This window comes from Sitophilus oryzae, unplaced genomic scaffold, assembly GCF_002938485.1.
Source record: "Sitophilus oryzae breed Bouriz unplaced genomic scaffold, Soryzae_2.0 scaffold_1244_pilon_pilon, whole genome shotgun sequence".
Classification (NCBI taxonomy): Eukaryota; Metazoa; Arthropoda; class Insecta; order Coleoptera; family Curculionidae; genus Sitophilus; species Sitophilus oryzae.
The window spans coordinates 311,750-331,229 of NW_022145887.1; the positions used below are offsets into that span (position 1 = coordinate 311,750).

Below are 19,480 nucleotides of genomic sequence, written 5' to 3' on the forward strand. Positions count from 1 at the left end.
TGTGTTATTTACTCTGTTAGACTACTGTTAGTTACAGGAAATATTTTACCGTGCTTTCTGGACATTTTACATTATGCAGTAAACTGGGAAATCGATAAACCGATGATGCAATCTCTAAACACTTTTACGTATATTCTCACTTTGTTTCTATTAGGTAGAAAGAACCAAAGAAACAAAACAAACAACATTCAATATAACTATTGAAAAATATTAAACAAATCGTCTCTTATGTCGTTTAATATTCCCTATCGTTTTATTTTCGGTAATGGTTCTCAAGAAAACGTTATCAAAAGCGTGCGAGGTACTTGCCGGTTTATAAACCTCATAGAGGTATTGTGGCGGTGGAGGTGACACTGGTGCGATGAAGATCTGATGTGAATCGCCTATGGTCTCGGTAACGGAATGAGTGTCAGTCATTTCGGCGTTGAAGGATGCCAGTGTGCTATCATCGCTATTTCTTGTTATTTTCTAAGTAACCTAAACAAAACATGTATTAAAATTAAATATTATATGACTTCTCATACGATTACATAAGTCTCTACAACTCAGCAAATATTTTGACAGACTATGGGAGAAAAAGGGCAGATGACGTCCATGCCGATCCAGCTGTTCCATTAAAAATATTTATATTTATTAAAGTTAACTTTTTCAGTACTTTCGGTACCTACTATCAAATTTTTGTTCAATGATGGTGCAATACATCAATCCATCAATTAGGAAGCAAGGGATGGTTTTCCAGAGTAAAATCGGTAAAAAATTGAGAGTGTTAGTGAAAATAATATCAAATTATTTAGTAATCAGACATGAGAAAATTAACATGAACACAAGCAAAGAAAAAATTTAAGTAACTTTAAATTCACTTCAACATATTCACATTTACAACAACCTAAACCAATTTAACTAAATTTGAAAGAAGTCCTTAAAATTTTGAATTAGGAATGCAAATATCTATTAAAACATAAAATAAAATATAACGAATACATTGAACAACATCTTATACTAATTAATAAAATAACATATTTAAATTTCAATAATTACTAAAAACATTACAGGAATAATTCTTAAATAAGTAAATAATAACTTCAGAGGTAAAAACAATAAGAAATAGCATCACTACTTTGTCAAGAGTTTGATATCGACCGCTAGAAAGTATCAATGGTTTTTTGCATATAACAAAACATATTTTTTAATTATTCTTACCGAGTCCCTAAAGTACCGAAAGAACAGGAAATTAATAATTTCGAGTCCCGGTTCTTTAATTTCTCAAAAGAACCCTAGTATCTCTGTATATGTGGGTGATGGTTTGCTAACCAATTCAAACCTTTTTTGTTTTGAACTTAGTTAATCGGGAATGTTTAGAATGTAGAACTCTTCAGTATAGAGACACTCTTTAAATTATTATTACCCTTTTAAAATTCAAAACAGCATAATATGATTGTTTGAAATTAACAACTGTACATTAGTGGTGCTGTTTCCCACTATTTGCATTTTATTTAATAATTTCGTATAATAATTAGGATGATTTTAAATTTATTTTTAATACGCTTATCTCAGGATAATCAAACATGTATTTAACATAACGCAGATCCTCTAAAGAGAGACCAGCATGTCGCCAACTCAAGAAAAGGCAATGGTAAACAACCGTGAGTATATTTACCTATTAAAACCTTCTCAAATAGTGCCGTTCGGATTTGGTGATAAACTGTAGGTTCCATATATTTATGTAATACTGACAACACACATCACAAGTACATGCGAAGGACGCAAACGATCCGTATAGACCATGGCACTGAAACAAGAATGTCCTGTAATGTATTTAAACTGTTTGTCATTGATTTGGCCAAATTTTTACCTAAAAGACCCTGTGCAATAATTTTGTGTGTAAATTTTCCTCAAATATAATTTTACGGTCAGAACCATGAATCTCGAGAATTTGTTTTATTGATTCATGTCAATACAGGCTTTGGTTAATTTTTAAGAGCGAAATGAACTAACAACGATCAATTTGCAATTTTTTAATTATTATTAACTAATCTTTCAACATTAATAAATAAATAATAATCATTCAACATTAATAACGATAACAAAACTAACGATATTAAAGAAAACGTCTGTAATACTCAAGTATACAAACAGAAAAAAAAATAAAAGATACCCTAATACTTTTTATTGCCACACTTGCCTGCTATAATTACCTGTATACGTCCGTTCATACTTCTTTACGGACCAAGCGAAGTTCATTTAATGAAGCTGGTACTGATTCGCGACGACTGGTACTGATTCGACTCTAACCCTTCTGTCAAACATTTGCCAAACGTCGAACATGATGGGCAGTTCATAGTAGTATATAGTTCTACAGTTCACAATAATCACCAAAGCGGCCTTTTCATATTGAAAAATAACTTCAAAAAGAAATGATAATTGACAAAATTGCGAATTGTTGGTGGCAAGCTTTACATTTCGCTCTTAAAACGCTCTTGAAACGCTACTTTCGCTCTTTTTACGTAAGTTTATGTTTTGCATTTAGGCCTCGCCGCGCCATTTACATTTAAGTTAGGGTACCCATATGCAACTGTTAAACGCGCACTTGTTTTTACAAGTATTGTTCTTACCATGAATGTTTCATTATTAGCATGGTGGGTACTTCAAAAAGTGTGCATTTCGGCGACGGTAGTTTTGAGGAAACATTAACCGAGTACTACAATAAAGTTAAAGACACTTATGCGATATGAAAATCATCGAGATACTGATTTTTATCCGAAGAGTAACTATAACTCCGATTCCAAATCTGTTACTTGTAGAAGAGAGAGATTTGAATAATCAATACCAGAAATGAAAGAGATGATATATGTCAACGAAGAAATGATAAAAAAAAACTCCTGAAACAAATGTGCACCATCCATGTACGCTGCTTGCAGATCGTATGTTGACTATACTTGAAAAAGAACTGTACTTGAAAAAGTTATATACATTCAGGGTTTGTAGTTTTGTTGAAAATAATGTTTGTTTATTAATTTAGCTTTACAGTTCGGTTGTTGGTACTTTCAATAATACGAGAATATAAAAAAAAATATATGTTTTTAATTTCTATGTTTTTTTTATCGGTTCTTATTAATTTATTGAATATGAATGACATTATTAATTCGCAAGTTTGAATATATTGTAAACAGTGTTAAAATAACAAACTTATTACAAAATTTCTTCGCCATTTATTTTTAACTGAAAAAAACAATTGGTGTCTATCGGACCCCAGAATGGCGTTCTACAAAATTTATTTAAGCGCTACAAAATTTCACCACGCCAGTTAAGGGTTAAGACAAAATTGTGATCCGCCAATAAAAATATTCAATTTTCTAAAGATTATATCAATATATTATTGTGTATCCATTATATCATTCATCACATAAATAGCTTGTTATTTAATAAGATTCTCATCTAAAATCCTATGAATCTCTCATATTTATCATCACCGCTCCTCGAAATTCTCGCAGAAAAAAAAATTATACAGGTCCACCCACTGTCCCATTCGAGCTACCATCACCCGGGCATTGTCATTGCGGTTAAGCTACGACCGACGGTACCTATCTAATGGTTCCCCACCTGGGGGACTATTCTAACGATGACGTAGATCCGACGGGGTCTGCACGAGGCCCGCAGAAGCCGCCAAGTACCACTGTACCGCCGAGTTCTGCCCGCGACGAAGCGTCGGCTCACCGTGTTCGTGCCGCGAGTGTTTGGTCGATCGTGCGGCTCTCGTACCGCATGTGTGTTGGTTGGTGCTCGTGATCTCTGCTCTAACGTCGCTGCCTCGTACTACCTTTGGTACTACGACGACGGTTTGGATACGCGGACACGCTGAACTTTAACTAGGTGAGTTGCGCGCCGGCATTGTTTGTCGGATGTAAGAGATTGGAAATCGACGGATCTACAAAGCTTAGAAAACGGTGAATATAGAGAAAATATTTATGTATCCAGGAGAGAAAGAATAACAATCCATTACTCCAAAAAATGATGTAGAACGTAAATGAAACAATAAAAATAAAAAAATTAATACAGAAATAATATAATAATAGTTACTGATGAGCAAGACTAGTTTTGCTCTTGCGGACTTGGTTGGTCCTGCTATTTGTGCAAGACCAAGACCGCAACATCAAATCTTATATGTTTCGTATATGTATAAAGATAAATTAGTTAATAATACACATCGGGTCTACATCAAATCTAACTATAATTATATTATTACTCCATTATTTTTTTATTGTTTTTATTTACGCGCGCGCGTTCTAGATTATTTTTTAAACTAATTAATTATGTTATTTAATCGCTTTGATCTATAAGATCAAGACGGATAACTGCAAGACTTCCGCAAAGCATGCAAGAATTTTTTTCACGTTTATATGATATTATGAAGAAATTACTTATTTCTTCAAAATAATTGTTTTAATTTTTTACAAAATTGCATAAAACTTTAAAGAAAGAAAAGCTGATTCGATATAACATATTGATAAATAAAAATTTTCAATTTCTTTCTTTAAAGTTTTATTTGCGTTAAGTTACTAAAAATAGTATTTATTTAAAGATTTTCTTTGTAGAAAATGGATCTAGTAAAAATCTTGTAAAACCTAGTAAAAGTCTAGTAAAAATCTAGTAAAAATCTAGTAAAAATCATGTAAAAATCTAGTAAAAATCGAGTAAAAATGTTGTAAAAATCAAGTAAAAATCTATTAAAGAAATGCAAGATTTGCAAGAAATTTTGTAATCTATAATACAAATTAACAAACTAAAATAAAATAAAAACACAACAGAATGAATAAAGAGTTGCCATTGGCTATTGAATTAATGCTAATTATCATTTTTTCGAATCTTCGATCTTTCTAATACTTCAGTTACCTTTGTTTTATTATTGTTTTTTTTTCACTTCTTTGTTTTATTTAACGACAACTCAATTAAGCTCTCTTAATGACTGACAATTAGAATTAAATTTTAAGAAATTGGCCACCATTATTTATCTAAAGTCCCAGATTAAATTTCTTTGAAAAAAATGAAAGAAAAAATAAAGTTTAATTATCAAATCCACTTCAAAATAAAATGTTAAGTTGTATTGTGATAAAGTAGTGTTATTTTTATGTTGTAACGCAAAAGATTCCAACATCAATCGAATTCGTCAAAGAACATAATGCTTTAATGCTTTGGCTCATTGAGACTGATATTCGATGGATATTAATGCTAACCATCAAAATTATGTCCCAATAACTAAATAAGAGTAAGTAGGTATTAAAAATTAATTGACGCACAAAATGTCAGGAACTACATTACAAAAAAAATAGTATATTTCTATACATTTTATTATTAATTTTTGACTTCCTTTTAATTTTTCATTTTAAACCCAAAGGGAAATACATTTTTATAAACAAGATAATAACCATGAAATCTTAATATTCGTTAAAATTTTTAACTGACCATTAGTTTCTGAAAGTACTGAATAACCCATACTTATAAAATTGTGATGAAGCCTGCCATTATATTTCTGAAAATACCTTTTTATATTTCCAGCGAAGATGACGGCAGTAAAACTAGTCTTGCGTATAATTTTTCTGCATTTTTTAATGACTAAGATACTTATATAGAAATATATCAGGTTAAATTGATGTTAGTGTGATTGCTATAATATGGCTTTAATCGATTACTATATTTTCTTTATAATTAATTATCTTTTATGAGTCAAATTCTAACAAAAATTAATATTCAGTAAATTCTTGTTTTATTATGTTTTGTAATACAATATTTTTTGTTCTGACCAGTCGACATACTTTTCTGTAAATAGAATTATCTCTTTAACTGAAACATCACTTCCCTTTGTTTTTAAACAATTTATAAAATGCATTAAAAATATTACTTTTAAATATTATTACATAGTCCAAGAAAATACGCCTTCAAATATAGAGTTTTGGTAAAAACTTGAGTTTTTGACATTAGTTACTTTGAAACTTTTAAAAACGAGTTGTGAAAGATTTTTTTAATTTTTTTTAAACCCCCGAGAAAGGGTGAAATAAATAATTAAAGTGATTTTTTCAAAATTTCGGAGAAACAGTAAGGACTAGAGAAAAAAAAGTTCAAATAAAAGTTTTACAGCATCAAATTTTACATAAAAATTGGCTCAACTTTCGTTTAGCTGAAATCTGTTATATAAAAATGACTTTATATATGCGTTCTAGAAGGCGTTAGGAGTACAAATATACAAAAATTTTCCTGCGGAAATGCGTCATTTTCATTTTTCGGACTTTAGTATAGCCGAAATCTGTTACATCAAAACTAGTGTTCGGGGTGTGTTTTAGACATTTTTCTAAACATAAAACACAAAAAAGTGTCTGCGGAATTTTTTTATTTTTATTTTACATAAATTAAGACACATTATTTTACATACATCATTTAAAAGTGTCTAAAATGCTAACCAATCTAATAATAAATCTAATAATATTTTTACAAAATCACAGGTAATTATTAAAATATAAAAACCACAGCTTAACACCCTCCACAAAGAAAATCTAACCAAAGCAACCCAAATCCTAACCAATATAATGATATTTTTGCAAAATCACAGTTAACTATTAAAATATAAAAACCACAGCTTAACACCCTCCACAAAGAAAAGCTAACCAAAGCAACCCAAATGCAGAAAACTGCATGTTCCAATGATTTTTTGCTTCGAATCAACCCTATTTACGTAAACCTTTAATAAAAAACAAGAATAAGTGCAACATTCCGGGGTACTTATAGTTTACAAGAACCTATATTATCTATTCTACAAGAATTGTTATTCTTCCAAAAGATGTTTTACCCCACCCAGCCAGCACCCCTATTCGCTCCCGGGTCCCGTAAGCTTCTAAACTGAAAAATGTATGAAAAACAAAGTGCACAAAATGACATTGACACATTTCCGCAGGAATTTTTTTGTGTTTCTTTGCTCGTAAAGGCTCGTATAAAACAAATATAAGTTCATTTTTCATGTAACTGATTTCTGCTATTCTAAAGTCAACTTTTCCGAGCTTGTAAACGTTTTTAAAAGGCAAAAACATATTTATATTTTATATAACTGATTTCAACTATTCTAAAGTCTATTAAATTTCCTCAGAAAATGGATACAGTTTATTTCCGCAGGAAAACTTTTGTGTTTATATGTTCAGAAAAATATTAAAAATAAAACGCAAAATGTATTTTTTTTATAACAGATTTCAGTTATTCTAGAGTGCGAAATTTGGAAATTACGCATTTCCGCAGAAATATTTCTTTTTTCCGTGGTTCACAGTAGCTTTTAAAGGACATTTTTTTTTCTAATAACTGATTTCAGCTAAACGAAAGTTGACCCTAAAAATTATCTTTATACTTTATTTGCTCAAATCAATATTAGTCGAGATAAAGTGGCTGGAAGCGAGGGAACAGCTTTTATTGAAACATTTTTCAAACAGTCCTTACCGTTTCTGCCAAATTTGGAAACAACCACTTTATTTATATTTTTCATCACTTCAATTTGAATTAAAATTTATAATATTCCGAGCAAATTGAAGAAAATATTAAATATACGAATTAAAATGAAAAGAATTTCGAACTTCCATTGTCTTTATTTATTTTTGATTACACAACGTTTCAGTCAGAAGTATCACTGACGTTATCAAGTGTGAACTAAACTAGCTAAGCAAAAATAAATAAAGATAATGAAAGTCTGAAGTTCTCTTAGTTTTAATACTGAATCATTGTCTACTACATTCAAAGTACATATATGAATTTTTCAGCAACTTATGATTTCTACTTATGATCTTATGATCCTTATCTTCTAGCCACCCTATCTCGGTTAATTTTGATTTGAGCAAAAAAAAAACAATTTTCTTGGACTATACAAGCGTAGACGATGTCTTTTATTTCAAAGGCCTCAATCTCTATTCACACTGCTTTTAGAGATGCAAGATTTATAAATATACTAGTATTTAATAAAATAAAAAAAAATTAAATTAAGTTCTTTTTTTGAAGAAAAGGCATTAAATTTGTTTCATATGCATATTATTGAAGAACCGCCTCTGACTGCATGTATAATCTCAGCTTCCAATATTCAGCTTTATATTTTAGTCAACAAAGCGCTATGTCTGCCCAAATATAATGATTCTTTGGTCTGTATGGTCCTACCTTAATATTTTAAGGTTCCATTCCTGCAATCTCAAGACCATTAAGTATGTTGTTTAATTATTTATTAAACATTTTGGCCAAATTATATGTGGAGCAGTAATTAATAAAGATATTTCTTTGGAATATATTTTACTTATACATATACTAGTTAAAGGATGGATCAGTTAATTCTCATCTTTTCTTAGAGATAGGGTTTTTACATGTCCTCTAAATGATTTTAAAGTTCATTTTTTTTCTCGTTACCTCTCAACTCCAAGCTCCTGTGCTGCTAAATCAATATTTTTAAAAATCACACATTAATAGCTATAACATTAGTAGTTTTTTAATGGCCATCACCGTTTAATAAACGAATTCGAAATACGTGCGACATGATGAGTAAGATTATATAATTAACGAAATATATACCTTGTGTATTGGAAAAAGTATGTGTCATTGTATTTTATGCAAATTGATACGTGAAGCTTGACGATTCAGTCATGGACAAATATAGAAACGATTTTGAAGACAACTATTATTATTTCAGTTAACGAACTGAACACGATCGTGCATTCTATAAATTAAAATAGAAAATATCGTTGAATAGTAATTTCATTCAATAAAAGTGGAGATTACTTTAAGACTTTTTCTTATACAAATACTTTACACATATATTTAAGTCAAGTAGTTGTCAATAGTCAATAGTCAATAGTCAACAAACAGATAAGGAATTTACATGTGTACTCTCTCAGTAATATATAAAAATATAACTGTTTTTTTTTAAGAATTAAATGTTGGAATTTATCTTCCATTTATATCACGGAGGTGGGCTTCAGAATCAAATCTTCAGATCAGAATTTCGTATTATATATCTCTCTTACAGAGTAATTAATACTAGGTTTAATCGACTTAGCGTTGTTCTTGGAAGATTAGTTAGTGAATTTTCAATTTTGAAATAAGCATTATTATTATAGTATAAGGATCTTCACTATTAACTTAATTTACTGCAGTTTGTATATATACTGAATACGCATTGTGACTGTATGCATTGCATGCAACACTACGTTTTTCCTTTCAAGCATCCTTTAATAGAATCATGTTGAGAAATAAAATTAACTTTGAGCTCATATTTCGTTAAAGCTCTTGTTTTGTATTGCAAAACAACTTTTATATTTCAATTTATAGTGCCTGTCAGAATTGTTCATTTGTACCATTGCCTAGACCCTCCTGAAAGGCCCCTGTAACTTGCTGTTTGCTATGGAAAATTTTGTATTTTTATGAAAACATTTCCAAAGCACCTTTTTATTAATTAATCTGCAAAACTCGCCCCTAACAAAATTCGCCCACTTTGAATAAGAAGGCTTTGAATGGCGCGGTAATGCAAAAAAATTCTAGCTCTGAGCAGCAGTTAAAACGAAAATAATATTTGCAATGAGAGATGCAAAATTTTATAACAATTTAAACTATATTTAACAACATCAACTATATTTAACAACATCAACAGATTTAAACTATGTCTATTAACAATAAAAATAAATAGCAAACCAAGATATGATATTTTGCTACAGGTGTTCGACCTGTTGACCGACTTCTGTTATGGACAGACGGGACCGTTTTTGAACATTTCTCGCAGAATTCATTAACTCAGTGGGGGTGAAAGATACCCTCGCATAATCGCTAAGTACTTCTAATTATTATCTAGATTATATGGGCAATTTAAAAATAAGAACTTTTATTCTTCTACAAGGATAAAAATCCATAGGTGCTACAAGGATAAAAATCCATCCAAGTCCGCTGGCATCGGCGGCCTCGACAGCCAACGGCTGGGATCTTAGTAAGCTTTCAATTATTCCCGAAATTGGCTGCAAAATTTTTTTGATAACTTCAGCGTCCTGAGGCAGTGCCTCGTCTTGCTGGAAATATATGTTTTCGAGTTCTATTAGGGGCAGGTCATCAATAAAGGGTCCAAAGCCTACTAGTTAAATGTGGCGAACTTTTAAGAATTGTGTATTTCGAAGGGAACTATAACAAAATATCAAGTGTGCTATATTTTTGTAAATATAATTTTAAGTCCTTTTCAGTCAGTTAAAAATATACAGGGTGTTCCAAATAAAATATCACTTTTTTGGTGTTAACTTTTAAATTATTAATTAAAAAAATATACTTAAACCGAGACTTAAGCTTAACTTAAAAATTTTCCATAGCGAAAAAAGTTACAAAGATTTGTTAAAATGCACATTTTTGAAAAACACCCCGTAACTCCGAAACGGTAACAGATACCGATGCGCGGTTTTCGCCATCATATTTTTGATAAAAATTGAGCTTCAAACACCGATATTAGTTTTCTACTATCTCCTATAGAAAAATGTTTCCTTTTAAAAGCGTCCAGTTTGACCCACCCTGTACAAGTTTACATTTATAATTTTTTTTATGAGAAGTATCGTACTTCTCATAACTATGTTGTATAAAATTCGCATAAAAGTATGAACCGACTTGATATGCAAATTTTTGGAACATTCAGCCACACTCTTTAGTTCTAGGACTTTGAATTTGGGATTGAAGGCCACTAAAATAATTTTACGATTTTAACGGTTTGCTTATAAAATATATAGTATGTAACGTGCTAAGCTGAAAAATGTACTACAAGTGATTAAATACCCACTAGAAAAACATGTTTTTTAAAATAAAAATTTCCATGTGTTGTGAACATTCTAGCTCACCGTATAAATAGCAAATAGCAACGCAGTCGTTTTTTGTTTTTTTCAAATAAACGCACGTTGCAATTTAACCGCTACTACAGGAATCCGGCATATTTTCTGGTTATTAAGAGAACGCTGCGGATTCCTGCCAATTAGAGATGATGCGTGTGATTTTTCCGTGGTTTATTAAGTTGGCATACCTGCCGGATGCGGTCGATTTTATTGCAGCGCGTGCAGGCAACTTGATACGGCAGCGCGCCATAACCTTTTGATCTCGTGGCTCTTGATTAATAGTAACTCCGCCGTGGCTACACCAGGAAGTCTCCCGGCTACAAGTAAATTATAGAAAACTCACTTCTTTTACTATTGATTTAGAGCAACAACCTCGCGGTAAGCTCTTTGTTTCGAGCCGTATAATCGAGAACTGAATCAGAGGTCAATCTCTGACTTACTATATATTTATTTTCATTAGATAAAATGACATTTCCTTAAAACATTTTTATGTTAATGTATGAAATTCTTGTCATAATTTGTGTCACTCTTGAACATTCGTACCTAATTATGGTACTAAAACTTATTCGAATATGTCGAATATAATTATAATTTTAGAAGCATAGGGTTTTGAGTTGATGCCCATTTTAATATTAATGTTTTTTTATGATGAAATGGCGTTCGCAGGTTTAGGACCAGTAATTAAGAAACCTTTTATTCAAAAAATTGCTGACGTTTCGACGTGAATTTTCGTCTTTATCAAGGCTGCAATACAGAGAAAAAACTTACTTAGAACGTACAAATTATTGTGGCTTAGAATTCTTATTTCTATTTTTTCTTTGAATTTATATACCTAATCAATATTCATAGAAATATTATAACCAACACATTATAAAATACCACCAATATGAGTAAAACAGCAACCAAGAACTTGATTTAAAAAACAAAAATAATTATACACACAAACAATTAAATGTATGACAAATATACAGCTATACCTATTTTCAGCTAAAAGGTTCTTTTGTCAGAAGTAATCAAATAGGTTGTCCCAATAGAATGGCTACAATCAACACTATACATAATAGTCTGTCTATATGGACAAGACCTTTAACACACACTACACAATAATATAAAATATATTGTATAGTTTCCCTTAATATACAAAAATTCGAAATTAACTATCGCAGTATATAGGGTTATCAAGGGAATACAGATGACTAGCGATCTCTATTGTATGCGTCAAAGTTTGTTAGTAGTACGATATGCGGTGCGCGATGTGTTTTTTTTATAATTATTACTGTGCATTACCAGTCGATACAAACAAAAAACCACAGTGATATATGTATAAGGGGTACAAAATAAAAAGTAAAAATTCTCTGTGTTTACTCCTTTTCCCTATTCTTTTTATATAAGTGAATCATGTGGTTGTACATGATATTAAGATACTGTGTGTCAGTTCTACAACTCACCGTAGTGTTCATCGCAATAAATATAATTTCGCTCAAATTCCTCTTAAGGATTTTTTTTCATGGTCCAGTATGACAACATTAGCAAAATCAAAAGTGTGATTGATTGAAAAATGGTGATGCGCCAAAGCTGTCTTATCAACCTTATCTCGATTCACATCACCACCGCGCCGTCATAACCATGTTGGTACATAGATACGCTTTTTTAGATATTGCCTCGTCTGTCCAATGTAACATTTATCACAACCGAAACACAAAACACTGTACACAACATTCTAGCAAAGGTGTAATATCTTTTAACTTAGAATAAAGTGACCGCAGAGATTATTGTAAAAAGCCTATTTACCATCAATTTTACCATCAAAGCCAATAAAAAGTTAGCCTATAAATGCTTTTCAACCCTTCCTGATAGACCTCGTATAAAAGGAAATTTAAAATACCTTACACTATTACCCTCCACTGGAACGGAACACCCTGTGGCTCTCTATTTCTAATGATATAATTGTTTTCCTTTCTTGGGTCACAGATTTACCCTCATTTATACAGACTGGCGCTAGCAAGACGACTTGAAGTTTTTAGAATAAATTGCTTGAAAAAGCCCACTATGTTGGAGCGAAACGTCGCATAAAAACATCCATCTTTCAATTTATTATACAACCTCATACCCAAGAAAGGAAAAAAAAATGAATATAATTTAACGGGGTTAAAGAAAGAAGAAACAATTAATCTATTTCTAATATTAAATTGATTTATTATTCTTAATATAGAATTATTTTGTTTTAGGATATTTTTTATAATTTTTATATTTTTCCTCTGATATTCCATACTGCTTAAGTTGGTATGATATATTATAAACAGTAGATTTTTAATTGTTGACACCTTATGACTGATGGCGTGAGCTGAAAGATAGTTTAAAACTCTACCCGATGATATGGGTTTTCTGTACCAATTTGTTAATAGAGTATCATCATTATTTCTAATTATCAATGTATCTAAAAACGGTATTTTACCATTAATTTCCAATTCTTTGGTAAACTTAATTTTTTCATGATAGGAATTAAAAACTGTGAAAAGTTGGTCCACTACCCCTTGGGTAAGCTAGAATAGTGTCTGTGTGAATAGTGATTTTTTGATCATAAGAGATCTTTAAGTTTTATTGTTGGTAAATATAGTACAGATTCTCATAATAACTATTTTCTGCTACTCGTATTAGACAAAACACGCTTGATCATAGAAGTTTTTTGCATTTTAGAATGTAGAATGAGTGGTAGGGGGTTAATCACCGCGACCTTACAGATCTATTGTGTCCCCCTTTCTGGAGTTATAACTCGATATACAGTTCTAACAAAAACCAGTATCTGAGACAGTTTTACAAAGGGTAGTCCTCAAGTAATCAAGTAAATCAGTGCTGAAGTAAATCAATGCTGACCCCTTTGGTCTCCGTTACTACAGGAACGGAGATCAACGCATCTTGGATTAACGCAGCAGTGTTTACAAAAAATAACTGTTTTATTTTGTAAATCTTCTTACATTGGCGAAATATCCATAGGATTTTTTTGAAGAAATGGATCTGCAACAGAGGTATAGACATTTTCTACTTTTCTCCGTATTAAAATTAAAATATTAACTACGTAGTACAACAAAACGACCTTCATATATAAAATTTTCTGAAAAACCAACTTTTTACTTGTGCCCCAATTCCTTTAACATATACTATATAATTCTACAATTTCTTAGAAAAATAAACTGGTAGTTTTAAGGACCACCAAGCTGTAAATTTAAAGAGGAAATAACAGATCTCCTGGCGCCGAAACTATTTCAACTGTGTAAATTTATGCTTTCATACGACTTCGCCGCCGAACGTTTTTGACACAGTGAGTGCGTGTTCGATGTAATAACTTACATAACACGGCTCGGTAATTCTTTGTATAACAAACCTGTTTATTAACAGCTTTCACCCAAGAATCAAAGTTCATCCTCCAATCGGTTAAGTAGAAACGCGTTGCACTATTTCGTTCGAATGGTAACGCATTTATTTTCTGTTATTTTGGACAGATATATTTTTTGTATTATAATAATAGTAAATATAATAGTTATAATAATAGTAACAGGGTTGCTGATATGTATGGGAATGGTCGATTATTGGGTAAAATATATTGGGTTTTAAATGTCTATTGGCGAGTAATAAATAAGTATACAGGTTCGGTCATAAAGTCATGGCACATCAAAGTATCATTTTTTTTTAATAGAATCCCGAGTAGAACCCCCTGTATATTTTTCCTTCAATTCTAAGCAAAAATACAGATACACACAATGTACCTCCAACCAACCGTTTCCGAGTTATTGAGTTTTGAAAATATCACTTAATGCGATTTAATTATTTCGCTGTGCTCGGTTTCATTTAACGATGCCATCATTCTGCGGAAACTTGTGATACTTAATAGTATTTGACATTAGTTTTTAAGTTAGCATTTATAGATTGATATATAAAAGGGGATTTTATCTTCCCTGGAAATTACAAAATATTCGTTTAACATTTCAAAACCAAAACTCGATATCTCGGAAACGGTTGGATTTAGGTAAATAATGTTATTACAATTTTTGCTTAAAATTGAAGGAAGAATTGAATTGCCCAATAATATACAGGGGGTTCTATTTAAAAAAATAAACCTTTGATGTGCCACGAGTTATTGACAGACTGTATACTTTTAACCTTTTTTAGGATTAGTGATTGGTACCAATGCAAAAGTCACCCTACAACTCTCAAAAGTCACTCTAACAACCTATCTATTAAGCACGAAAAAGCAAAAGAAAATATAAAGAATAAAAAAATGACAATGCCTAAAGATGGGCTTGTTTCCTACACAATTTTTTTTGCGCATTCCAAACAAATTGTTCTCTTCACTTTCTTCGATATTAGTCTATTGATCGTTCACATTCATATTTTCATCATCTATAACAAAACATACACAGCTACATACCATTAGATATTAGTTAAAAACCTTTTTTTACCTTCTAATTCGAATTCAGAATTATGATCGCTCTCTATGGCAAAATTTTCGCCACATTCGGATTCTATGTCACTATTTTGCTATTATCGCTGCCAGTCTCTTCAAACCACTTTAGAAGAGTATCCTTGTAATTTTGCTCGCCATACTTCACATGTTTTCAGCTACTAGGTGCTTGATTCATTCCACAAATTAAAAAAAAAATACGTTAACGCTAACACTCCGTCTGTCAGACGGTATCGACTGTTTGAACTAAAATACCGTATGATCGAATAAAAACGGCGTGCAGTTGGCTTGGAAATGACGATCGATGACATTTCCCATATAAATTTACATATGAAATGACAGCGATCTTCATTTCATAGCCATCGCAGACGCCGTTTTTATTCGATCATACGGTATTTCGAAAACTATACACTTTTGCAAATTGCCCTGCCGGCCTTTACCTTGTTTTGAAGCGTATTGAAATTACATAGTTGGATGATAATTAGAAGCGGAGAGGAGGGGAGATGTTATATCCAGCTAGTACGTTGCATCTGTGAGACGGGGTGTTAGTACTTAAGGGTTAAATAGGAACTGACGGAAATAGGGAATAGTCATCTTATCCGCTAGTCAAGCAACACTAAAAGCGATCAACTCCATCAATTCGAAGTTGATGCCTAGAGAAACTGAACAAATTAGACAAAGAATAAAAAGTTCTCTTATTCTGGATGCCAGCTCGCCAAGGGATCTAAGGCAACGAAAAATCAAACGATCTAGGAGTACACACTATACTAACTCCAATTAGTAGAGTTAGTTAGTAGTAGTCTTCCAGATTCTTGAATTCCCTTTTAAGTTGGTAGAGTGTTCCAACACCCTACCAACTTAAAGGGGAATTCAAGAATCTGGAAGATGCCAACCGTCACATGGAAGGGGACTCCTCCGATGGTCTAAGACACTCGAATACATTCCTCAAAACTTACAACCGAGAAAAATCAGTTTTTAACAGGACACTGTCTCCTCAACAAATATCTCAGTACATTGAAGCTAAAAAAATGGCGAATGCAGCTTGTGTGGGAAAAATGGAAAAAACAGAACATTTCATCACTGAGTGCGCCGAGACGACAACCATTCGTGTCATAAATAATTATAGTACGACTGATATGGGAGATGGAGAATTAGCCTCTGTGAAGCTGTGTCAGATGCTGCCTTTTACCAAAGCCTGTATGATGTGTTATAAGGCGTTATAACTCAAGAAAGGGGGACATACAATAGATCTCTAAGATCGCGGTTATTAACCCCCTCTCAAACATTCTAACTTCTACCCATGCTAAAAACAAATTATCACTCGAAAAATTTTAGAAAATTATGTCAATTCATTGACGTCAGTTTTTGTGGCATTTCTTTCTACCTTTGTAAGTATACAAGATTTTATTTTTATATTTATAAAATTGGGTTTCTAAGCTAGATTCTCACATGCAATTTCCAGACGGCCGACTCTTTTGTTGCAAAAACAATGTATTCGTATTCGAATGTATTCGTGCCGACTATTTGATTGTATATATGCGTAGCTCCATAAGAATATATTGGTTTTAATTTTGCAACTAAATAATCGGCCTACTAAAAATTGCATGTCGGCGTCTAACCTTTAAATTACTATTTTTCTATACAACAACTATCCTATTGAACATGTAAAGGTAAGAGCGCTTTCATACAAACCGGCAAAATTCTTACTCTTAGAACGCTTGCATACACACCGGCAAAATCGGTGCCGGTGTCGGAGCTGAAGTCGATTGCAATATAAATAAATTAGCTCTCCTTCACATATACTCCCATCCCGTAGATTATTCGGTCCGGCAGCATAGGAGGCCGGCGACTACTATAGTATTAAATGCAATTTTCAGAACGTGTGAAAAAAATGAAATAGACGGTGATTTTCAAGACGAACAATTTCAAAATCCTGTTAATCAGGAGGTATCATAAAGAGATGGAACAATTCATAAAAACTAAACTTGAATTTGGTTGGACCTAAAGCTTAAGAGATGCACCTCACAACCATAAATCCCAAATATGAAATTAAAAATAATTATGTATATATAAACTGAAAAAAAAATTGTCGTGGGGTGAATTTTTGTACCTCGCTTTTGACCCTACTTTTAAAAATTATTTACTGTTTAAATTTAATATATAAAGAATAAAATTACATACATTGTGTATAATACGGTAAACAAAATAAAAAAATAATTATATACTTAACAGTGTCGGTCTGTCGTAAGACTTCCGTGTGACTTATTTCAATACACTGATTAGGTATTCCAACCATTCATAAGATCTCTATACAATTAAATGCGTTTTTTACTTTCATAAACGTAAAGAAAGATAGTATTGTTTTGTAATGCATAGGAAAACCCGTTTTTGTCGTAGGTCGTATTCATTATAAGAAAATTAGCATATGCTTTTTCAAATATATAATTACAGCGAGAATTGGATACATTTGGTACTTTTAGAAGTATTAAATTAATAGGCCTGAAATGTATTCTTCTGATTAATCAGTGTATCTACATTAACCTGCATCAAAAACAAGCAACTTAAAATTTTCATGTATTTTAAAGTTTTATATATTGTGGACCGATTTTAATGATTTTTTAAGCAATTTGTAGCTAGATTATGTGACTTTTTAGTTCTTCCTTCTAAATTAAAAGCGAAAGTTGCCATCTGTAAATTATACGAAGGAAATATAAAAAAAATGTTGAAATTTTGGTGAAAGGACAAAGCAAGGAATTTAAAAATCATTTTATAATCTAGGTACGTCTTTTCTCGATAGTCTGTTTTTTGATTCATCTCGATAGATTTTTTTTTGAGATATTCGTTTTAGAAGAAGACACTAATATTTTTTCGTATTTTTTATATTAAAATCATGCTTTTGCTATTAGTACTAGTCAACAGACCTATAAAATAGAGTTTATGATTTATGCAATGTCACCGTCTTTGAAAAATCATATCATTATTGTCTGTTGAGCAGTTACTCTAGCATATATGATTTTAAGTCCCAAAGTTGATCTCCCACCATGATGAATTAAATAAAGCAACATAGCCGATACTTTAGAACTTAAAACCATCTCCACTAGAGTAAACGTTAATAGGCAATAATAATATGACTATTCAATGGCAGTAAATTACAAAAACAATAAACACTTAAAATAGTGTTATACTTATAAAAAAGTATGTTGATGAGGACCCAAAATCAATGCTAAAATTGCTGTAAATCGTAACTCTCTTAGGGTGCGTTTATGGTGGAGCGGCGATAGTAGCGAAGCAAAGAATATTATTATATTAATTTATATGTAGGTGTTTATATTGGATCAACGCATCGAGATACGCTTTACAGTTGAGCAACGATAAGAGCAGCGCTAATTGTTTTAGCTATTTTCTTTGCTTTTATATCAAGGGTGATCGACATGGATACCGTTAATTTAATAAGTGAAATATTTATTAGACCTGCCTTGTGGGACAAAACAAATAAAACCATCATAATAGATTCAAATTCTGAAATTCTCCAAACCTGTACCTTCTGGTATTTATAGGGTGTGCACAGAATTTGAGTTTTTTATCTGCAGTTTTAAAAATATAATATTTAACAGCATTTGAAGCTAAAAATAATTCCTCTTCGGAATCACCCATTTTAAACAAATATATTTTCAATCGATTGATTTGGTCTCAATGTCTACTTGCAAAGCAGAGATCGTCGTTACTATCACAGCTCTACTGTGAACGGCACATTATAAAAGTGAATTTTGCACAGCTCTTGTTGCTTTTATCACCGCTTTTATTGTTTATCGCAGTTCCAACATAGCCGCACCCTTATTCAATAGCGAATATCTCCAATAAAAACAAAACTATTTGAAATTTGAAATGAGTCAAAAAACAAACTCTCGAGAAAAGACGTACCTAGATGAAAATATTATGATTCTAGTATAATAAAATGATTTTGCCTTGCTAATTTTGATTTGCCTTGCTTTGATAATATATTCTACAAGGTGTTTCCAATTTTCACAAAATATCAACATTTTGTTTTACCTCATATAATTGACAGTTGGAAACTTTCATTTTTAATTTAAAAAGAGATACTACAAAGTCAAATAACTTGTAGTAAGTGGTAAAATGCTACAAATTGCTTAAAATT

The 19,480-nt window shown here is 31.5% G+C and overlaps 1 protein-coding gene across 1 annotated transcript in view; it reads left to right on the plus strand.

Annotated features, from left to right (window-relative positions):
- Nucleotides 1-688: 688 nt before the first annotated feature.
- LOC115874217 (large neutral amino acids transporter small subunit 2-like) overlaps nucleotides 689-19,480 on the plus strand; it is a gene marked incomplete at its 3' end in the record, with an annotated part of 60,545 nt that continues 41,753 nt past the window's right edge. The window contains exon 1 of the mRNA XM_030889309.1: nucleotides 689-765. Within this exon, the coding sequence (XP_030745169.1) occupies nucleotides 689-765 (77 nt within the window). The remainder of the gene's footprint in view (nucleotides 766-19,480) is intronic.